Source organism: Mobula hypostoma, chromosome 6 (genome assembly GCF_963921235.1).
Source record: "Mobula hypostoma chromosome 6, sMobHyp1.1, whole genome shotgun sequence".
Taxonomy (NCBI): Eukaryota; Metazoa; Chordata; class Chondrichthyes; order Myliobatiformes; family Myliobatidae; genus Mobula; species Mobula hypostoma.
Window position 1 is genome coordinate 942629 of NC_086102.1, and position 24695 is coordinate 967323.

General features: G+C 43.9%; 1 protein-coding gene across 2 annotated transcripts in view; it reads right to left on the reverse strand.

The window, feature by feature from the left end:
- Nucleotides 1–24695, reverse strand: part of cbsa (cystathionine beta-synthase a) — a 71864-nt gene that overhangs the window by 25334 nt on the left and 21835 nt on the right. The window contains exons 7-11 of one of the 2 annotated variants that reach the window (XM_063050196.1): nt 11357–11426; nt 10720–10811; nt 8782–8907; nt 730–814; nt 445–550 (exon numbers count right to left, since the gene is read on the reverse strand). In XM_063050196.1, coding sequence (XP_062906266.1) covers nt 445–550; nt 730–814; nt 8782–8907; nt 10720–10811; nt 11357–11426 — 479 coding nt within the window. The remainder of the gene's footprint in view (nt 1–444; nt 551–729; nt 815–8781; nt 8908–10719; nt 10812–11356; nt 11427–24695) is intronic. The other variant, XM_063050197.1, reaches the window with a different exon arrangement.

Sequence of the window (24695 nt, forward strand, 5' to 3'; positions counted from 1 at the left end):
GATTGAAACATATAAGATTATTAAGGGATTGGACATGCTAGAGGCAGGAAACATGTTCCCGATGTTGGGGGAGTCCAGAACCAGAGGCCACAATTTGAGAGTAAGGGGTAGACCATTTAGAACGGAGTTGAGGAAAAACTTTTTCACCCAGAGAGTTGTGGAGCTGAGAATGCTCTGCCTCAGAAGGCAGTGGAAGCCAATTCGCTGGATGCTTTCAAGAAAGAGTTAGATAGAGCTCTTAATGAATGCGGAGTCAAGGGATATGGGGAGAAGACAGGAACGGGGTACTGATTGTGGATGATCAGCCATGATCACAGTGAATGGTGGTGCTGGCTCGAAGGGCCGAATGGCCGACTCCTGCACCAATTGTCTATTGAAATGGTCAGTGTAAAGCTCCACCTTTTCTCAGCCTGTCACTGCCAGTACCCAGGCCCAAGGGCTTACATGTAGTTGCGGATGGAGTCTGGGAGGATAACCACACATCGCTGTCCTTTCTTCAGGCTTCGGGCTGCCTGGACAGCAACTGAAACAGCACTCCCTGAACTTCCACCTGAAAGAACGGCCAAATGTTAATGACGGTGAAGTGCAGACCAGTCAAAGGGCTTTCGCCAAGAGTAAACCCCCAGCTCCTCCACCACACGCACGCATGCATGTCTTTAAATCAAGGGCCCGGTGGAAGGACCTCCCCATCCCCTCCTATCCACAATCACACTATAACCAGTTTCTCACCGCACAGTAGTCCCTCTTCTCTGATCAGCTGGCGGGCCATTTGAAATGAACTTTTGTCATTGCTCTTGTACCACTTGTCCACAACCTGCAGAGACACACACTGGTTAGACATCCTAACTCACATATCAAACTCCCAAACCACAGGGGCCACAAACCTAACTGTGAGGTGGAACCCATGTGAACCTCCACCCTTCCAACCCAGAGCTCCCAGGCCAGAAAGCCCAAATTGCACAAAGTGATGTCTGGAAAAGGCAGAGAAGAGCAGTCATTCAGCCTTCAGCACAGCTGAACACAAGAGCATAAGATACAGGAGCAGAATTAGGGCATTTGGCCCATCAAGTCTGCTCTGCCATTTCATCATTGCTGATACAATTTTTACTCTCAGTCCCAATCTCCTGCCCTCTCCCTTCATATCCTCACCAATCAACAAGAATCTATCAATCGCTGCCTTAAATATACATAAAATTTGGCCTCCTCAGTTGCCTATGGCAAATAATTCCACAGATTCACCACTCTCTGGCTAAAGAAATTCCTCCTCAGACAAAATGAAGATATCAGGGGAATTACTATAAAAGGGACAGAGCATAAATTGGCCTGTTACGTGGATGAGATTTTGATCTATCTAGGGCAACCAACATACTCTTTACCTAAATTGATGCAGTCCTTTGAACAATATGGCCAATCATCAAGATACAAGATCAACATAGATAAAAACCCAACTACTTTCATATAACTATAGCCCACCAAGAGAAATTGAAAGTAGATATACTTGGGCATGGCAAACATAGTCTGTCAAATATTTGGGCATCATTCTGCCAAAAGATTAGGCAAAATTATCAGAATGCAATTATCAGCCTATATATAAAAAAAATTAAGGAAGATATAACAAGATGGAACCTAATTCCTTTTCTTGGTCTCAGTTCAAGGATTGAATCTATTAAAATGAATTTACTGCCCAGACTACTATATCTCTTTCAGACCCTACCAATAGAGATTAACCAAAATCAATTCAATGAATGGAACAAGATGCTATCAAGATATATATGGCAAGGTAAAAGGCCTAGGGTTCATCTCAAAACTTTGCAATTAGCCAAGGAAAAGGGGGGAATGGGGCCTACCCCCTCTTAGAGAGTATTATTTTGCAGCACAGTTGAGAGCCGTGATATGCTGGTGCAATCCATCATATGACGCTCAATGGAAAGACATTGAGGAGGGGATACTTCCCATCCCCATACAGGCAATTTTGGCTGATAACAACCTACAAAGTTACATAAATACTATTGATAACCCGTGGGTGAAATGGATCCTTAAAATATGGAAAACTATTATAAAAGAATATAAACTAGAGAGAGACATTGCAATTCTTAAATAGTGTGCATATGACTTGGATTTTACGCCGAATAAACTGGATGCTAGATTTAAAGACTGGACAGCTAAAGGAATATCAGCTATTTGCAATATAATGAAAGAAGGAACACTGTTCAGCTTTGAAATGCTCAAAGAGAAACACTTATTAGAAAAACAAGACTTTTACCGGTATTTACAGATGCGAAAGTATGTTAATAGGACAGTTAAAAATGTAACCAAGGAAAGTACATGTCTGATAAAGCTATTTAGAAAAGCATATTATTGAGACAACGGTCGTAGAGTCATTTCAAGCGTGTATAAGGGTTTGTCAAATCTTAAAACACATTCGACTTCATACATTAAAACAAAATGGGAGAAGGAAGGAGGGATAATAATATCTGAGGAAGACTGGACAATAATATGGAGGTATCAATGGAAATGTACTATTTCACAGAAATGGAGGGAGTTTGGATGGAAAAACTTGATAAGATATTTTATTACACCCTCGCAGAAATCCCATTATGATAGTAACCCCCCTGTTTGCTGGAGAAATTGTGGAAATCAAAATGAAACCATTATCAAATTTTCTGGGAATGCCCCGTTAACAAAGACTATTGGAGTGGGATACATAATGCCCTACAAGACATTTTTAAATGTGAAATACCCTTAGAGAGTAAGACCATATATTTTGGGTATATAACTCAAGAATGGTTGAAAAGAGTTAAATATTTAATGAATATACTGCCGGTGGCTGGTAAACAGACTCTTACCAGGAAATGGTTATCGCAGGAGAGCCCAACTTTAAATGTATGGATGGAAATTACAATGGACATTTACAAAATGGAGAAGATAACAGCATCTGTTAATCATAAGTTGGAACAATTTGATTCATACTGGAAAAAATGGATTAACTACATAACACCTCATAGGCCTGATTTTATTCTCATAAGTCAATGAATATGTTGTAAAAAAAAAGATCACTCCCTACTATACATAGTTCTCTTCTTTTGATTGTTCTTTCTTTCCTCTCCTTTCTATAAGTGTATACCTCAGATAAGTATTATGTGGAGATTTGTGACGAATATGATTATACGATATATATGTACAGTATCTGAAATACATCTTATGGAAATGTTTGTTTGATGATGAAATTCAATAAAAAATAAATTACAAAACAAAAATTCCTCCTCATCTCCACTCTAAAAGGACACCCCTCTATGGTGAGGCTGTGTCCTCTACACATCCACTCTATCAAGACCTTTCACCATTCAATGTTTCACTGAGGTCACCCCTCATTCTTCTGAATTCCAGTGAATACAGGCCCAGAGCCATCAAACACTATTCATATAACAAGCCATTCAATCCTGGAATCATTTTTTGTGAATCTCTTTTGAACCCTCCCCAGTTTCAGCACATCCTTTCTAAGGGGACTAAAACTGCTCACAATACTCGGAGTGAGGCCTCATCAGTGCTTTATAAAGGCTCAACATTACATCCTCGGTTTTATATTCTAGTCCTCTTGAAATAAATGCTATCATTGCACAAGAACTCCCAAATCCCTTTACGCTTCGGTTTTTTTGTATTTTCTCTCCACTTAAGAAAATAGTCGACCCTTTCATTTCTAATACCAAAGTGATGACCACACACTTCCCGATACTGTATTCCATCTGCCATTTCTTTGCCCATTCTCCTAATCCGTCTAAGTCCTTTTGTAGTGTCTCTACTTTCTCAAAACTACCTGCCCCTCCACCTATCTTCATATCATCTGCAAACTCTGCAACAAAGCTATCAATTCCATCATCTAAATCATTGATACATAACGCAAAAGGAATCGGTCGCATGGAACACCACCAGTCACCAACAGCCAACCAGAAAAGATTCTTCATTCCCACTCTTCGTCACCTGCCAATCAGCCACTGCTTTATCATGTTGAAATCTTTCCTGTAATACCATGGGCTCGTAGCTTGTTAAACAGCCTCACGTCTGGCACCTTGTCAAAGGCCTTCCGAAAATCCAAGTACACAACATCAACTTAGTCTATACTGCTTGTTATTTCTTCAAGAATTCCAACAGATTTGTCAGGCAAGATTTTCCCTTGGAAAAGAAAAACAAGCTGACTATAAGTTCCTTGATACTGCATCCTTAATAATCAACTCCAAAGTCTTCCCAACCACTGAGGTTAGACTAACTGGCCTCTTGTTTCCTTTCTTCTGCCTCTCTCTCTTCTCAATTAATGGTTTCCTGATCAGTCAGGGCATCAAAGGATATGGCGAGAAGGCAGGTGTATCAGGTTGAATAGGATCTGGGATCAGCCATGATGAGCTGACTCAATGGGCTGAATAGCCTAATTCTGCTCGTATGGCTTATAGTCATCTACCTTCAGATCTTTCATTTTCCCAATAACCTTCTCTCCAGTAACTTCATGACCCCAACACCTGGAACTTCCACCATACGATACTGCTAATGTCTTCCACAGTGAAGACCGATGCTAAATACTTATTCAGTTGATGTGCCATTTTGTTGCCCCTCATTACTACCTCTCCAGCATAGTTTTTCAGTGGTACAATATCTGTTGTCACCTCTCTTTTACATTTTATACGAAGAAACTTCCGACATTTTATATGAAGAAAGTTTCGGCACAGACTAGAAGGGCCAAATGGCCTGTTTTCTGTGCTGTAGTGTTCTATAGTTCTACTTTTGATATCCTCTTTAATAACATTGGCAAGCTTACTTTCGCATTCTACCTTCACCTTATTTAGAAACTTTTTCAGTTGTCTTCTGTTGGTTTTTAAAAGCTTCCCAATACTCGAACTTCCCACTAATTTTTGCACTATTATATGCCCCCTCTTTGGATTTTATGTGAGTTTTGACTTCTCTTATTAGTCACAGTTGAGTTATCTGGACAAGGATAGATCTGGTCGTTGAGTTATCATGGACAAGGATAGATCTGGTCCTAGGGTTGAGGTTCTGAACTGGAAGAAGGCCACATTTGAAGAAATGAGAAAGGATCTAAAAAGCGTGGATTGGGACAGGTTGTCCTCTGGCAAAGATGTGATTGGTAGGTGGGAAGCCTTCAAAGGGGAAATTTTGAGAGTGCAGAGTTTGTATGTTCCTGTCAGGATTAAAGGCAAATTGAATAGGAATAAGGAACCTTGGTTCTCAAGGGGTATTGCAACTCTGATAAAGAAGAAGAGGGAGTTGTATGACATGTATAGGAAACAGGGGGTAAATCAGGTGCTTGAGGAGTATAAGAAGTGCAAGAAAATACTTAAGAAAGAAATCAGGAGGGCTAAAAGAAGACATGAGGTTGCTTTGACAGTCAAAGTGAAGGATAATCCAAAGAGCTTTTACAAGTATATTAAGAGCAAAAGGATTGTAAGGGATAAAATTGGTCCTCTTGAAGATCAGAGTGGTCGGCTTTGTGCGGAACCAAAGGAAATGGGGGAGATCTTAAATAGGTTTTTTGCGTCTGTATTTTCTAAGGAAGCTGGCATGAAATCTATGGAATTGAGGGAATCAAGTAGTGAGACCATGGAAACTACAGATTAAAAAGGAGGAGGTGCTTGCTGTCTTGAGGAAAATTAAAGTGGATAAATCCCCGGGACCTGACAGAGTGTTCCCTCGGACCTTGAAGGAGACTGGTGTTGAAATTGCGGGGGCCCTGGCAGAAATATTTAAAATGTCGCTGTCTACGGGTGAAGTGCCGGAGGATTGCAGAGTGGCTCATGTTGTTCCGTTGTTTAAAAAAGGATCGAAAAGTAATCCGGGAAATTATAGGCTGGTGAGTTTAACGTCAGTAGTAGGTAAGTTATTGGAGGGAGTACTAAGAGACAGAATCTACAAGCATTTGGATAGACAGGGTCTTATTAGGGAGAGTCAACATGGCTTTGTGCGTGGTAGGTCATGTTTGACCAATCTATTGGAGTTTTTTTGAGGAGGTTACCAGGAAAGTGGATGAAGGGAAGGCAGTGGATATTGTCTACATGGACTTCAGTAAGGCCTTTGACAAGGTCCCGCATGGGAGGTTAGTTAGGAAAATTCAGTCGCTAGGTATACATGGAGAGGTGGTAAATTGGATTAGACATTGGCTCGATGGAAGAAGCCAGAGAGTGGTAGTAGAGATTTGCTTCTCTGAGTGGAGGCCTGTGACTAGTGGTGTGCCACAGGGATCAGTGCTGGGTCCATTGTTATTTATCATCTATATCAATGATCTGGATGATAATGTGGTAAATTGGATCAGCAAGTTTGCTGATGATACAAAGATTGGAGGTGTAGTAGACAGTGAGGAAGGTTTTCAGAGCCTGCAGAGGGACTTGGACCATCTGGAAAAATGGGCTGAAAAATGGCAGATGGAGTTTAATACAGACAAGTGTGAGGTATTGCACGTTGGAAGGACAAGCCAATGTAGAACATACAGGGTTAATGGTAAGGCACTGAGGAGTGCAGTGGAACAGAGGGATCTGGGAATACAGATACAAAATTCCCTGAAAGTGTCGTCACAGGTAGATAGGGTCGTAAAGAGAGCTTTTGGTACATTGGCCTTTATTAATCGAAGTATTGAGTATAAGAGCTGGAATGTCATGATGAGAGTGTATAAGGCATTGGTGAGGCCGAATCTGGAGTATTGCGTTCAGTTTTGGTCACCAAATTACAGGAAGGATATAAATAAGGTTGAAAGAGTGCAGAGAAGGTTTACAAGGATGTTGCCGGGACTTGAGAACCTCAGTTACAGAGAAAGGTTGAATAGGTTAGGACTTTATTCCCTGGAGCATAGAAGAATGAGGGGAGATTTGATAGAGGTATATTAAATTATGATGGGTATAGATAGAGTGAATGCAAGCAGGCTTTTTCCACTGAGGCAAGGGGAGAAAAAAACCAGGGGACATGGGTTAAGGGTGAGGGGGGAAAAGTTTAAAGGGAACATTAGGGGGGGCTTCTTCACACAGAGAGTGGTGGGAGTATGGAATGAGCTGCCAGATGAGGTGGTAAATGCGGGTTCTTTTTTAACATTTAAGAATAAATTGGACAGATACATGGATGGGAGGTGTATGGAGGGATATGGTCCGTGTGCAGGTCAGTGGGACTAGGCAGAAAATGGTTCGGCACAGCCAAGAAGGGCCAAAAGGCCTGTTTCTGTGCTGTAGTTTCTATGGTTCTATGGTTCTATCTGCCTTTAGAATACTTCTTCCTTTTTGAGATGTATATATCCTGTGCCTACCGAATTTCTTCCAGAAATTCCAGCTATTGCTGCTCTGTCCTCCTCCCTGCCAGTGTTCTTTGCCAATCAACACTGCCCACATCATACTGACCAATCTCTAATTGCTCCACAAATTCATCCACCTTATTCTGAATGCTACGCACATTTAAACACAGCACTTTCGGTCCCACATTCTTCACCCTTTTGAATTTTGCCTCTGTGGTACAATTTAACTCTTTGCTCTGTCTGCATTCGTACCCAATCATTGGCTTGTCCTTCCTTACATTCATGCTACATCCGTCATCTACTTGTAAACCTGCTGGCCCATCCTCAGCTCCTTCATACTGGTTCCCATCCCCCTGCCATATTAGTTTAAACCACTCCCAAAAGCTCTAGTAAACCTGCCCGCAGGAATATTGGTTCCCCGGGATTCAAGTGCAACCCATCCCTTTTGTACACGTCCCACCTGCCCCAGAAGTGGTCCCAATTATCCAGATATATGAATCCCTGCCCCCTGCTCCAATCCATCAATACACATTTATCTGCCACCTCATTTTATTCCTATACTCACTGTCGCATCGCATGCACTATCTATCTCCCCTTTTAATTTGTAGACCGCATCCTTACTACTGTTTTGGGGTCTGTATATAACTCCCATCAGGGTCTTTTTACCCTTGCAGTTCCTTAGCTCAATCCACAATGATTCAACACCTTCTGACCCAGTGTCACTTCTTTCTAATGATTTGATTTCATTTTTTTTAACCAACAGAGCAACAGCATCCCTTCTGCCTACCTGCCTGTCCTTTTGATACAATGTGTATCCTTGGACATTAAGCTCCCAGCTATAATCTTCCTTCAGCCATGATTCAGTGATGCCTACAACATCAAACATGCCAATCTGTAACTGTGCTACAAGTTCATCGACCTTATTCCATATACTGTGCACAAATATAAGAGTTTCAGTCCTGTATTCATGCTTTTCTATTTCGTCTGCCTTTTACATTGCTTCTCATCCTGCTGACTGCAATTTTTCCCTATCAACAGCCTTTCCTCACTACACATTGCCCGTTTGTAAAAAAAAGTACCTCATCTCCAGCACTATTATCCACCTTTCCTATTCTACTTCTCTCATTGAAATATATTAGTCGCAACATGCTCAACTTTTTGACTCCTGACTTTGTCTGAGGTCTTTCCAATTTCTGCCTCCCCAACCTCTCTACTAATGGTTCTGACACTCTGGTTCCCATCCCCCTGCAATTTTAGTTTAAGCTCTACCGTACAGCATTAACAAACCTTCTCTGCTGGAATATTAGTCCCGCTCCAGATCAGGTGCAAACCATCCCATCTGTACAGGCCCCACCTTCCCTGGAAGAGAGCCCAGAGATCCAAATATCTTATGCCCTCCCTCCTACCACTGATGTGACTCACACACTGAAACAAAGTGCAGCCATTGTTCCTGTTCAGGGCCATGTCGGAAGAATCTGTCCCCTCCCTGGAGAGAGACTCACCAATCGGTCAAGAACCGTAGGGATAAAATCGTAGCCTATTCCTTCCACTTCATATGCGCTGACAACTGTTTGGTTCAGATGCTGAAGTTCTGCTAGGATGGAACCTTCTGGATCCACTCCGATAATCTGAAGAGAACATCACTGTGAGACACCCAGCAACAGCCAAGCAAGAACGCCTCCCTATTGGCACAGCATCTCAGTAAGTGAAACAGCTCACACTTGGGCTAGGCAATGCCCCACAGAGGAGCCAGCAGTCATTGAAAGGGACAGGATCGACTCACATCTGGCAAAGGACAGGTAGTGAGGGACAGTTATGGCTTTGCTCTGGGGAATTTCATTTCTTACAAAACTGAACGAGTTACTTTGAGGACATAAGAACATAAGAAATAAGAGCAGGAGTCGACCATCTGGCCCGTCAAGTATGCCCCGCCATTCAACAAGATCATGGCTGGTCTGACCAGGGATGATTGATGAGGGTAGGGGAAAACAAGGGGAAATAGTCTGAGCTCATCTTATGACTCTCCACACCCACTCCATTTCATTCCTTCGTTAAACCTGGCTCCTCTCCCAGCACACACGTGGAGCCTCAAACACCTTCCCAAACGCACTTGCAGAAGGGCAAGAGCTGGTCTCACTGTCACAGATAGATCCCACATACCATGGCTCCCCAGTCCTGTGGACCCACAGGTGACCCCATCACCCCCCCCACCGATCACGGCACCCCAGTCCTGTGGACCCACAGGTGACCCCATCACCCCCCCCCGATCACGGCTCCCCAGTCCTGTGGACCCACAGGTGACCCCATCACCCCCCCCGACCACGGCTCCCCAGTGCTGTGGACCCACAGGTGACTCCATCACCGCCCCCCAACCATGGCTCCCCAGTCCTGTGGACCCACAGGTTACCCCATCACCCCCCCCGACCACAGCTCCCCAGTCCTGTGGACCCACAGGTGACTCCATCACCCCCCCGACCACGGCTCCCCAGTCCTGTGGACCCACAGGTGACTCCATCACCGCCCCCCCCCACCGATCACGGCTCCCCAGTCCTGTGGAACCACAGGTGACCCCATCACCCCCCCCCGACCACGGCTCCTCAGTCCTGTGGACCCACAGGTGACTCCATCACCCCCCCCACCGACCACGGCTCCCCAGTCCTGTGGACCCACAGGTGACCCCATCACCCCCCGCCCAACCACGGCTACCCAGTCCTGTGGACCCACAGGTGACTCCATCAACCCCCCCCACCCCCCAACCACGGCTCCCCAGTCCTGTGGACCCACAGGTGACCCCATCACCCCCCCCCCGATCACGGCTCCCCAGTCCTGTGGACCCACAGGTGACCCCATCACCCCCCACCAATCACAGCTCCCCAGTCCTGTGGACCCACAGGTGACTCCATCACCCCCCCCACCAATCACGGCTCCCCAGTCCTGTGGACACACAGGTGACCCCATCACCCCCCCCCCAACCACAGCTACCCAGTCCTGTGGACCCACAGGTGACTCCATCACCCCCCCGACCACGGCTCCCCAGTCCTGTGGACCCACAGGTGACTCCATCACCCCCCCACCGATCACGGCTCCCCAGTCCTGTGGACCCACAGGTGACCCCATCACCCCCCCCAACCACGGCTACCCAGTCCTGTGGACCCACAGGTGACTCCACCACCGCCCCCATCCCCCAACCACGGCTCCCCAGTCCTGTGGACCCACAGATGACTCCATCACCCCACCCCCGACCACGGCTCCCCAGTCCTCTGGACCCACAGGTAACCCCATCACCCCACCCGACCACGGCTCCCCAGTCCTGTGGACCCACAGGTGACCCCATCACCCCCCCCCGACCACGGCTCCCCAGTCCTGTGGACCCACAGGTGACCCCATCACCCCCCCCGACCACGGCTCCAGTCCTGTGGACCCACACCCCGCCTCACTACCTGACAGTTTGGACATTTCTCCTTCAGCTTTCGAGCAATCCCAGTGATGGTTCCTCCAGTCCCTGCTCCGGCAACAAGCATGTCCACCTTCCCTGCCAAAAGGAGCACATGGGAATAATTTGTTGGTAGTTTCCACCTCACACCCTTCCAAAGCATTGGATCACTCTATTCCAACTGCCAGATGAAAGTTTCATTCTGTTCCTCATCTCTGCCCAACCTCTCTCAGGACCAAGGAGATCTTCACATTGTTTGTTTCTTCACTGATTCTACATCTCCCACCATTCAATGTCACATTCCTCAGCCCAAACTGTACAGCTGAGAGTCACCACCCTGCTGACCTGACCCACAGCTCAGCCCACTCCCCCACAGTCCAATCTACACCCTCCCACACACATTCCCCACCCCTCCCCATCAGCACACCCTACTCCACAGTCTCCCATGGTCCAACCCTCCCCCCTCCCCATGGCACACCCTTGTGACCAGAGGCCTCCCGATTGCTCAGCCACCCCTCCCTATTACCCCACGAGACGGTGAGGCTTGGGCTGAAGTAGGCACCCAGTGACGCACAGACCATGAGAGGAGGGAGGGTGGTCTTGGGCAACACAGCATGGACCAGAGCAAGGGGTACGTTTCTTACCATCACACTGCGAAAGGATCTCCTCCGCAGTTTCATCATAATGGACCAAAGGGTTACTGGGATTCCGATACTGCAAAAGGAAAGAGCTAATCAAGGAGCTGATACTCATCGACCACATGCAGTCTAATGGCAGCCGGACACCCTGCCTGCCCAGTGTAACCAGACTGTGAGAGTGTAGGAGGACCCTCTCCCTCAAAATGGCACAGACCACACCAGGACACAAAGTCAGTTTCAGTAAGATCAGTGTCACACAGCACCGAAACAACATATTCCTGCTGAAGAGATCCCAATGATCCACAAGTCTGAAACCCTCTCCCTTGCACCAGTTCCTCAGCCATGCATTCACCCGCTAACTCACTCTATTCTTACCCTCACTGGCACATGGCACAGTTAGTAATCCAGGGATTGCTATCCTAGAGGTCCTGTTTCTCAACTTTCTACCTAGCTCCCCAAAATCTCTCCTCAGGACCTCCTCACCTTGTCTACCTATGTTATTGGTGACAAAATGCACAAGACTTCAGGCTGCTCACCCTCCCCCTTTAGAATGCCATGGACCCGATCTGAGACATCCCTGACCCTGGAACCTGGGAGGCAACAGACATCCAGCTGTCTCTATCGCACCCACAGAACCTAGTCTTTGTTCCTCTGACTATGGGATCTCCTATCAACACTGCAGTCCCCTTCACTTCTCTGCTCTTCTAAGCCATAGCACCAGACTCAGTGCTAGAGACCCAGTCACTGAGGCTCCCCCCAGTAGGTTGCCCCATCAACAGTATCCAAAGTTGCATAATTATTATTGAAGGGAACGGCCACAAATGTACTCTGCACTGTCTGTGCATTTGCCCTTCTCCTGACAGTCGCCCAGTTACCCGTCTCCTGCAACCTAGGGATGACTACCTCCCTGTAGCTCCTGTCTATCACCTCCTCATTCTCCCCTATGAGTTGCAGGTCATCGAGCTGCAGCTTCAGTTCTTTAACATGTTCTCTCAGGCACTGCGGCTCAGTGCAGCTGTGTTTATCTGGGGGACTGGAGGTCTCCCAGACTTACAAATCTCACGCACAGAATAAAACACTTGCTCTAGAGTTTTTCTCACTACACTACTATGCCCTAACAGACGAGGAATGAACAAATAACAAAAAGAGAGAAACTTACCTCACCAAAGCCTGATGAGCCAAAGCTACTCTAAACACAGACATACTCAAAAGAATGGTCGCTGCGCTTGTACTTGTGTTATCTTTATTCGCCCTTGCTAATGAATTCCTCTCCTTGATTGGTCACAGCCCAACTCAGAGAAACTGTCACGAAGCTCTGCATTTTCAAATCTTGATTGCAGACCTGATTGAAAGGTACCTCTTGCTTCCACACTCACTCACATTGATTGTTCACAGCCCAATACATCCCCGCTGACCAAGTTGTCTCCTGTGTTAGCAGAGTCTCAGGGCACAGAAACACCTCATCCCTGCTGACCAAGTTGTCTACCTGTGTTTGGCCCATTTCTTTCTAAACATTACCTTTCCACGTACCTGTTAAAGTGTCTTTAATTATAATTATACCAGCCTCTACAGCTTCCTGGCAGCTCATTCAGATACAAACCAATCTGTGTTTAAAAAAATAGCTCTCTAAATCCCCCTTAAACATTCTCCTCCAGCCTATCTGGTCGCTGACACAGCATCCCAAGTAACACCTTGGTGAATCTCTCCATTCTTCCTCCAGTGTAGCCACCAGACCTGCATAGTATTCCAGCTGTGGCCTAGCCAGTGTTTCATAAGGCTGTACTACGCTCCCTGCTCTTTTATCCAGTGCCTTGGCGATCAAAACAACATCCTGTATGGCCTCTCTCCCATCTTACGCACCCATGCTTGATCCACAGGAATCCCTAGGCTTGTACACAATAGTCCTTCTGTTCCACAACACTCCCTAGAGCTCTGCATACACCGAGTATGCCCTACCTAATATGACCTCCCAAAATAGAAAACTTTCACGCATTTGGATTAAATTCCAATTACCAATGCTCTGCCTAATTGACCGCCTGATGGAGCATGTTCCTGTAGCCTGAGGCGGAAGTAACCAATCAGCCTATAAGGAGGGAGTGACGGAGTGATGCCACAACAACGACCTCTCACTCAATGTCAGCAAGAGCGAGGAGCTGATTCTGGACCAAGCAGAGGAAACCAGAGGTCCGTGAGCCAGTCCTCATTGAAGAGAGTCAGCTATATTACCATATCAGAGGACCTATCCTGGTCCAGCACACAGTACAAGTACACAGAGAGCTCAGCAGCACCTTTACTTCCTTAGGCGTTTTCGAAGAGTTCAGCAAAGTAATGGAAGGGGTTATCAACAATGCTATCATGCAGCACCTACTTGGCAATAACCCGCTTACGGATGCCCAGTTTGGGTTCCGTCAAGGCCAGTCAGCTCCTGACCTCATCACCTCCGTGGTCCAAACATGGACCAAAGAGCTGAATACCAGAGTGAAGTGAGAGTGATAGCCCACAACATCAAGGCAGCATTTGACCGAGTATGGCATCAAGCTGCCCTAGCTAAAATAGAGTCAACGGGAATTAGGGGGAAAATCCTCCACTGGCTGGAATCATACCTGACACAAAGGACGATGGTTGTGGCGGTTGGAGGTCAGTTATCTCATCCTCAGGACATCACTACAGTAGTTCCTCAGGAAAGTGTCCTCAGACCAACCATCTTCAGCTGCTTCATCAATCACCTTCCTTCCATCATAAGGTCAGAAATCGGGATGTTCACAGATGACGGTACAGTGTTCTGCACCATTCGTGACTCCTCAGATAGTGAAGCAGTTCATAGCCAAATGCAGCAGGACCTGGACCATATCCAGGCTTGGACTGACAAGTGGCAAGTAACAGTCGAGCCACGCAAGTGCCAGGCAATGACCATCTCCAACAAGAGAGGCTCTAACCACTGACCCTTGACATTCAGTAGCATCACCATCACTGAATCCCTTACTATCCACATCCTCGGGGTTACTGTTGACAGGAAATTGAACTGGTCTAGCCATATAAACACCGTGGCTACCAGAGCAGGTCAAAGGCCAGGAATCCTGCGGCGTGTAACTCTCTCCTGACTCCCCAAAGCCTGCCCACCATCTACAAGGCTCAGGTCAGGAGTGTAATGGAATACTTGCCACTCACCTGGATGAGTGCAGCTCCATCAACACTCAGGAAGCTTGACACCATCCAGTACAAGGCAGCCCACTTGATTGGTAACCCTTCCACAAGCATCCAATCCCTCCACCATTGACGGACAGTTGCAGCCGTGTGTACTGTCTACAAGATGCACTGCAACAACACACCAAAGTTCCTAAGGCAGCACCTTCCAGACCCACAACCACTATCATTTAGAAGGACGAGAACAGCAAATACCTGGGAACCTCACCACTTGGAAATCCCCTTCCAAGTCACTCACCATCCTGACTTGGAAACATATCGCAGTTCCTTCATTGTCACTGGGTCCAAATCATGGAATTCCCTCCCTAACAGCACTGTGGGCGTGCCTACACCTCAGGGACTGCAGCGGTTCAAGAAGGCAGCTCATCACCACCTTCTCGAAGGGCAACCAGGGTTGCACAATAAATGTTGGCTTAGCTAGCAACGTCCACATCCCGTAATTTAATAATAAAAAAAAATTCAACCTGACATCTAAAACTCTGATAAACTTCAACAGATATGTGGTGGAGAATATACTGACTGGCTGCATCACAGCCTAGTATAGAAACACTAATACCCTTGAACAGAAAATCCTTCAAAAAGTACTAGATACGGCCCCGTCCACCACAGGTAAAGCCCTCCCTCTCCCACCACTAAGCACATCTACACAAAGTGTTGTCACAGGAAAGCAACATCCATCACTATGGACCCCCACTACCCAGGGCGCGTTCTCTTCTCGCTGCTGCCATCAGGGAGGAGGTACAGGAGCCTGACGATTCATCCCACCAGGTTCAGGAACAGTTATTACTCCTCAACAATCGAGCTCTTGAACCGAAGGGGAAAACTTCACTCAATATCACTCAGCCCAACTGTTTCCACAACCTAAGGACTGTTCAAGGACTGTTCATCTCACGTTCTCGATATTTATTACCTATTTATTTATTTATTATTATTTCTTCTGTTGGATTTGCCCAGTTTATTGCCTTTTGCACACTGACTGTACGCCCAATCACTCTTCCTTTGATTCTCATTTCATTATTGTGAATGGCCACAGGAAAATGAATCTTAGGGTTGTATACGGCAACTTTGATAGTAAATTTAATTTGTATACGGCGACTTTGATAGTAAATTTAATTTGTATACGCTGACTTTGATAGTAAATTTAATTTATATATGCTGACTTTGATAGTAAATTTAATTTGTAGACGGTGACTTTGATAGTAAATTTAATTTGAACTTTGAAGTAATGCCGAGACTATAACCGTAGACGTCCTGCTCTGTCATCTGGAACCAGGCTCACTGAATTCATGCTGCAGGAGCTCATCCCTCCTCATAATCAAGACCTTTATTGAATCCTGACGCATGGTGTCAGCCTGAAACACTGAACCTCTCTTACCAAGCCAAAAATGGAACCAATTCATTTCTCAGTTCCATCAGTACATCCCCTTCATTTACCTTTGGCATCCGTTCCCCCACCACTCCCTGGGCAACATCTGCCTATCACTTTCCCACCCTCCCCCTCCCACCCAATCTTCTTCCACTTGTTACCACCAGCCCTGGTCTCTCCCTTACTTACACTTCCTGGTTTCCCTGCACAGGACAGATGCATGGGTTTGAGCTGAAACTCTGATGCACCTCAATCTGACGACTTCCCCCAGCAGTCTACTTTTGTTCCTGGATCCAAGATTGTTTTTATAATTTTTTTTTGTGACTTTATTTTATTTTGTATAGGTGCAGTCTTATTTTCTACATCCACTCTTATGTTACTACATGTGCTTTGTGTGGCTGTGGCTACTCTGTACAGCACCTTGGCCCCAGAGAGACTGCTGTGTACAGCATTCCTGTACAGCACCTTGGCTTCAGAGGAGCACTGCTGCATTTGGCTGCATTGATGTGTACAGTTGAATAATTAAAACTTGAACTTGAAGTTGCCTTGGGCCCCCTGATTTCTACCCTATAGCCAGAACTGTTATTATACCTCTAGGCTGTTGCTCTAAACTTACTGACTACTGCGGATCCCTTTTTATTTGAAATCTCTAGTTATTAGTCTGATTTGAGGAATTTCCTGAGACTCCCCCCGCCCCCACCACCACAATCACTGCCATTCTGAGGACTGTTATCACAGTCAGTTTGGACAAGCTGATCCAGGACCCATTCATTGCTGATGTTTCTGTGAGTCTATGGTTCATTATTCAGAGTCAGAGACTTCCGGTAGCGCTCATGGAGTGAAGTCGTGTTCTTGACTTGCTCCATTACCTCTGAGTTTTTTCCTATGATCAGCTATATTTAAGCCAACCATTAAGGCACCGATTTTCATAACTCCTAGCAACAAATTCTGTTTTTTTGATATTTGGATGTTTTTAAGATCTGCTATGTCTAAGAACGGTAAAGATGGTAAACCTCCGGTTAGACTGAAAGCTACTGATCCTTCTCCGACTGAACCAGCGTTAACTTTGAAAGCTATATCAGATCTGATTCAAACGGAAATTTCAACTACTATAACGGATCTGATTCGTGTGGAAATTTCATCTAAACTGGAGAGAATTCTTGATGTAATCGATAAAATGCAAACATCTATCACGGAACATCAGACTGCTATATCTAATCTTCAAAAATCCACACAACAAAATGAACTCAGGATGGGGAAAATTGAAGAGACAATTACTGGAATGAAGAAAAAACTTGACTTTCTGACTTTTAAAAACTCGGACTTAGAATGCAGAATGCGACGACAGAATATTTGAATTATTGGTATTCTTGAAGCTGCTGAACCTAATGACCCTATAAAGTTCTTTTCTCAACTTTTAAAAGATGCGTTCCCTACCTTATTTCCTGACCAACCACCACTATTGGATCGGGCTCACAGAGTCCCAGTATATTCATCTAAGTCAGACAAACCTCGGCATGTTATTCTACCATTTCATTATTTTCAAGACAAGGAGAAGTTGCTTCCATTCGCTCGACCTAAAGGTTATAATGATTATTCACAGCTTCGATTCCGGCTGGTAGAGGATTTTAGTAAGCCGGTTCGGGATCAGCGTGTCCGTTATAGATCTGTGATGTCGGAACTTTATAAGATGGATTTAAAACCAGTGTTGCTTTATCCTGCACGTTTGAAGATTCGCTTGCCTAAGGGTTCTTCCCGTTTTTTCGACTCTCCATCGGAAGCCCAGAGTTACCTTGATCAATTTTCGCTTTCAACATCTTAATTGCAATTATTAAACCATTTCTGTTTGTTCGGATGCAGTTAATCTGTTTTGGTTTATTTTTTTGCTTTATATGAGGGCAGAAAAGTTCTTTTTCGGTTAACTAATATGGTTGCCAAATTTTTTTCTAACTGCATCATTCCTTTCTTTTTCCCTCGGGATTCTGGGTGGTTATTTCCTCTGCATCATTTTATGTATTTCCTTTGAGGCCTTAAATTTTGTAGTTTTCAAACGTACTTTTCGTAGTTTTCCTCGCTAGTCTATGTTAATTGTCTCATTTTCTTGTTTAACTACATGGTATGTTGTTGGTTAACGGTTTTCTTTATACTTACCTGCTTTTTCTTTGTATTATATCGGGTTTGCTTTAATCGGTGTACTTTTTTAAAATTTCTCTACTGTTTTATAACTCTAGCTGATCCTCTTATATATACACTTTTTTTTAGTGAGCGTCTATCGCAAGTCATGGGGGTAGTTCTAGTGCTTGCTTCTTTCTGGCTGGTCTATCTTAGATTTAGCTTTGGGGGTTCGAGGGGGCGGTGGGAAGGGCTTCACTTTTTAGTTTTTTTTCTTGGGCTACTTATATCACAGAACTATTGGTCGCGTTCTCCTTCCCGTTATTTCTTGTTTGTTCTGTTCCCTTTCCGGGTGCGTGGGTCGAACCTATTGTCAATCCTCCTCTTTTTGCGGGTTGACTTTAGTGTTTATGGAGTCTACTAGTAATTTTGTCTCTTGGAATACTAACGGTCTTAATCATTCAATAAAAAGGAAAAAAGTTTTTAAAGTATTCCGAAGACTTAAAGCACATGTTCTATTTTTACAAGAGACCCATGTGCGGAGGGGGGACAGATTACGTTTTTTCAAATTCTGGAAGGGATCAACACTTCCATTCGAATTCCAACGCTAAGATTCGAGGGGTTTCTATTTTTATAGATCCCTCAATCACTTTTGTACAACACAATATTATTTCTGATCCGAATGGCAGATTTCTGAGTTAGTGGTAGTTTTGGTTAATGTTTACGCTCCCAACATGGACTGTCCGGAATTTTATAAATCATTATTTAATTTGTTTCCAAATTTGAATGAGTTTTCACTAATTTGGGGCGGGGATTTTAATACTTCTTTATCTTCATCTTTGGATCGTTCGGCTCCTTTACGGACCTTACCCAATAAATCTGCAACCATGATTAACTCATTCCTTTCAGATTCCGGATCGACGGACATTTGGCGTTTTTTGCACCCTCAGGAAAAAGATTTTTCCTTTTTTTCACATGTTCATCGTTCCTATTCAAGAATTGATTATTTTTTTATTGACTCTCATCTTATTCCTTCAGTGGTCAAATGTGAATATGATTCTATAACCATTTCGGATCATGTTCCACTTAATCTTTCTATTAAAATATTGGCCAGCACACCAAATAATAGACAATGGCATTTTAATTCGCTGTTGCTTCAGGACTCGGATTTTGTTAACTTTATGAATGAACAGATTGATCTCTTTTTTACAATCAACTATACAGAAGATATTTCTATGAACATCCTTTGGGACACTTTTAAAGCTTATATTCGTGGTCAGATCATCTCGTATTCTGCTGCTTTGAGGAAGAGGTTGAAGGATGAGGAGCCGGTCATTGTAGACAAGATTAAGGAAATTGATAAGACATACGCTACAGCTCCCTCTGAGAAGTTGTATAAACAAAGAACTGAACTTCAAATGGAACACAGTTTATTACTTTCGTCCTCGATTGCAAATCAATTAATGAAAACAAGAAGTGAATTTTATATACATAGTGACAAAGTTGGTAAACTGTTGGCTAACCAGTTGAAGACTAACTATTCCAAATTTCAAATTAATCAGATTTATAATCAAAATGATCAACTGATATCTGATCAAGCTGAGATTAATCCACCTTTTTTTGATTTTTATTCCTCTTTATATCAATCAGAGTTTCCACAAGACTCTAAATATATGTATGACTTTTTAGATAACCTAGATTTCCCTAAGATTTGACATGATATATCTTCTATGCTTGACACTTCCTTTACTACTGATGAGATTAAGAAGGTTATTTTCTCTATGAGTCCAGGGAAAGCTCCTGGTCCTGATGGGTTTACCGTGGAATTTTATAAATGTTTTGCATCTTCATTAATCCCTTGGTTATTCAGGGTTTTGGAGGCTTCATTAAAACTTGGTAAACTTCCTGAATCACAAGATCACAAGACAAAGGAGCAGAAGTAGGCCATTCAGCCCATCGAGTCTGCTCCGCAGCTCCCCCATGAGCTAAACTATTCACCCATCTAGTTCCAATTTCTGGCTTTTTCCCCATATCCCTTGATACCCTGACTAATAAGATACCTGTCAATCTCCTCCTTAAACACCCTCAATGATCGGGCCTACACAGCCATATGTGGCAACGAATTCCACAAATCCACGACCCTCTGGCTAAAAAAATTTCTCCTCATCTCTGTTTTAACTGGGTACCCTCTAATCCTAAGACTATGGCCTCTTGTCCTGGACTCACCCACCAAGGGAAACAACCTTTCCACATCTACTCTGTCCAACCCTTTCAATATTTGAAACGTTTCTACGAGATCCCCTCTCATTCTTCTATACTCTGATGAATACAATCCAAGAGCCAACAGACGCTCCTTATATGTTAGCCCCTGCATTCCAGGAATCATCCTCGAAAATCTCTGAACTCTCTCCAACATCAGTATATCCTTTCTAAGATAGGGGGCCCAAAACTGCACACAGTGTTCCAAATGAGGTCTCACCAGTGCCCCATAGAGTCTCATCAACACCTCCTTACTCTTATACACTATTCCTATTGAAATGAATGCCAACATAGCATTCACTTTCCTTACCGCCGATCCAACTTGGTGGTTAACCTTTAGGGTATCCTGCACGAGGACCCCCAAGTCCCTTTGTACTTCTGATTTTTGAATTTTCTCCCCAACTAAATAATAATCTGCCCGATTATTTCTTCTTCCAAAATGTACAACCGTACATTTGTCAACGTTGTATCTCATCTGCCATTTCTTTGCCCACTCTCCTAAACTGACTAAGTCTCTCTGCAACCTTTCCATTTCTTCAACATTTCCTGCTCCTCCACCTATCTTGGTGTCATCCGCAAACTTGGCCACAACACCATTTAATCCATAATCCAAATCATCGATATACATCGTAAAAAGAAGCGGCCCCAACACTGACCCCTGCGGAGCACCACTAGTAACCGGCAACCAATCAGAATAGGATCTCTTTATTCCCACACTTTGCTTTCTGCCTATCAGCCAATGCTCCACCCATTTCAATATCTTTCCTATAATTCCATGAGCTCTCATCTTATTAAGCAGCCTCATATGCGCACCTTATCGAAGGCCTTTTGAAAATCCAAATACACAACATCTACAGCCTCTCCCTTGTAAATCTTATTCGAGATTACCTCAAAAAATTCCAATCAATTGGTAAGGCAGGATCTTCCCTTCATGAAACCATGCTGGCTTCGGCCTATCTTGTCATGCACCTCAAGGTATTTCATAACCTCGTCCTTGAGGATTGACTCCAATATCTTTCCAACCACCGATGTCAGACTAATAGGTCTGTAATTTTCTTTTTGCTGCAACCTTCCTTTCTTAAATAGCGGAACTACATTTGCGACCTTCCAGTCCTCCGGAACCATGCCAGAGTCTATTGATTCCTGGAAGATCATTTTCAATGCTTCCACAATCTCCAAAGCCACCTCCTTCAGAACCCTTGGGTGCACCTCATCCAGGCCGGGAGACTTATCTATTCTTAGTCCACTTAGCTTCCCAAGTACTTTCTCTCTAGTTATCTTGACTGTACCTAATTCTATTCCCTGATACCTCTGGCTATCAGATATATTGCTCATGTCTTCCACTGTGAAGACTAATGCAAAATACTCATTCAGTTTTTCCACCATCTCTGTTATCCATTATAATTTCTCCAGGATCATTTTCAATCGGTCCCATATCTACCCTTGTCACTCTTTTACTCTTCATATATTTAAAAAAAAAACTCTTAGTATCCTTTTTTATGTTAATCGCCAACTTCCTTTCATAATTCATCTTTTCTTTCCTAATGACTTGCTTAGTTTCTTTCTGTAAGTTTTTAAAGGTCTTCCAGTCCTCATTTTTTCCACCGATTTTTGCTTCCTTGTACGCCGTTTCTTTTGCTTTTATTTTTGCTTTAACCTCTCTTGTTAGCCACATTTGTGCCATTTTTCCATTCATGATTTTCTTTTTTCTTGGAGTATATTTTTCCTGCATTTTCCTTATTTCTTGTAGGAATTTCATCCAATTCTGCTCCGCCATCCCTCCATTTAGTTTACTTTTCCAATTGACTTGGGTCAGTTCCTCTCTCATACCACTGTAATTTCCCCTGTTCCACTGAAATATCGATACACCTGATACCAGCTTCTCCTTTTCAAATTTGAAACTGAACTCAATCATATTATGATCACTACTTCCAAGGGGTTCCTTTACCTCCAGCTCCCTAATCACCTCGGGTTCGCTACACAGCACCCAATCCAAAACAGCCGGTCCCCTGGTGGGCTTATGGACAAGTTGCTCCAAAAAGCCATCCTGTAGGCATTCTACAAACTCCCTCTCCTGAGATCCATTACCTTCCCAACTTTCCCAATCCACTTTCATATTAAAATCCCCCATAATTATCTTGACATTGTCCTTCTGACACGCTTTTTCTATTTCCAGCTGCAACTTGTAGTCCACATCCCGACTGCTGTTTGGAGGCCTGTATATAACTGCTATTAGTGTCTTTTTACCCTTGCCATTTCTTAACTCGACCCATAAGGATTCTACCTCTTCTGATCCTATGTCCCTTCTTTCTAGTGATTTGATATCGTTACTTACCATCAGGGCCACACCACCCCCTTTACCTACCTTCCTATCCTTCCTATACACTGTGTATCCTTGGACATTCAGCTCCCAATCACATCCATCATTTAGCTATGACTCGGTGATGGCCACAATGTCATATCTTTTAACCTGCAGCTGTGCAGCAAGGTCATCCACTTTATTTCTAATGCTGCGTGCATTTAAGTACAGTACATTTAGATCCGTACCTGTTGCCACTTGTGCTATATATCTATTTTGCAGCAAATTATCCTGTATATTCACCGGCCTGTCCTTCTTACCATCTTTGCTGCACAGTATTGTTGACTTATTTCTATTTTCCTCTTCGTCGATCCTAACACTTTGGTTTCCTTCCTCTTGCCAACTTAGTTTAAACTCTCCCTAACAGCTATATTAAACAATCCCGCCAGGATATTAGTACCTTTTGAGTTCAGGTGTAATCCATCTTTTTTGTACAAGTCATACCTTCCCCAAAATAGATCCCAACGATTCAAGAATTTGAAGCCCTGCCCCCTGCACCAGTTACTTAGCCACACATTCATCTGCTTAATTCTGCTGTTCTTACCTTCATTAGCGCGCAGCTCAGGCAGTAATCCTGATATTATTACTCTGGGGGTCCGGCTTTTCTATTTTCTTCCTAGTTCCCAGTAATCTTTCTTCAGGACCTCCTCTCTTTTTCTGTCTATGTCATTGGTACCAACATGTACCAAGACTTCCGGCTGCTCGCCCTCTCTCCTCAGAATACTCTGGACTCGATCTGAGACATCCCGTACCTTGGCACCAGGGAGGCAACACACCATCCGGGTATCCTTGTCCGGCTCGCAGAATCTCTTGTCCGTCCCACTTACGATGCAATCCCCTATAACTACTGCATTTCTTCTTGCTCTCTTGATTTTGGCACTGGGCAGAATGCCAGAGTCTCGTTCACTGTGGTCCTCCTCTGTCAGGTCTGCCTCTTCAACAGTATCCAAAACGATACATCGATTTCTGAGGGGGACTGTCACAGGGGTGCTATCCACTACCTCTCTATAGGTAGTATCTATCACCTCCTCACTTTCTCTAATTAGCTGAAGGTCATCAATTTCCATTTCCAGCTCCTTAACACGGTCCTTCAGGAGCCTCATCTCAGTGCACCTGGTGCAGATGTAATCCTTGGGGAGGCTGGGAGTCTCCCAGGGTCCCCACATCTGGCACTCCACGCACAGCACTAAACTTAGATGCATACTTCTAATGCTACTGTTAGTACTAAATACCAAAAAAAAAGCATCGCTCTCTTTAATATTAAAGGATAAAGATCCTGCTCAATGTGCATCTTATAGACCAATATCCTTATTAAATGTTAATTCTAAGATCTTTTCTAAATTATTAGCAAACAGATTAGAAAAAACACTTCCTTATATTATTTCGGAAGACCAAACGGGTTTTATTAAAGGTCGTTACTCTTTTTATAACATTCGTACACTGTTAAACATTGTTTATACTCCCTCACAAAATGATCCTGAGTGCGTCATTTCCTTAGACGCTGAAAAAGCCTTCCACAGAGTCGAATGGCCTTACTTATTTAAGGTGCTTGAAATGTTCAATTTCAGCCCGAAATTTATATCTTGGATCAAATTGTTATATCATTCTCCTATGGCCTCAGTCCGTACTAACTCTTTAAGCTCACCTTTTTTCCCTCTTTTTTGAGGTACCAGACAAGGTTGTCCTCTTAGTCCCTTATTATTTGATATTGCATTAGAACCTCTTGCAATTGCCATTCGAGAATCTCCAAATATTATTGGGATAACTCAGGGTTTAAAGTCCCATAAAGTATCACTCTATGCTGATGACTTACTTTTATATATTTCTAATCCTCAAAAATCTATCCCTGCTGCTTTAAATTTATTAGCACAATTTAGTCTTTTTTCAGGTTATAAGTTAAATCTCGGTAAGAGTGAACTTTTTCCGATTAATAAGCAAGTTCCCTTATATCAGAATCTTCTGTTTAAATTGGTTAATAATCATTTTTCATATCTTGGGATTAAAGTTACCTGTAAACATAAAGATTTATTTAAGACTAATTTCCT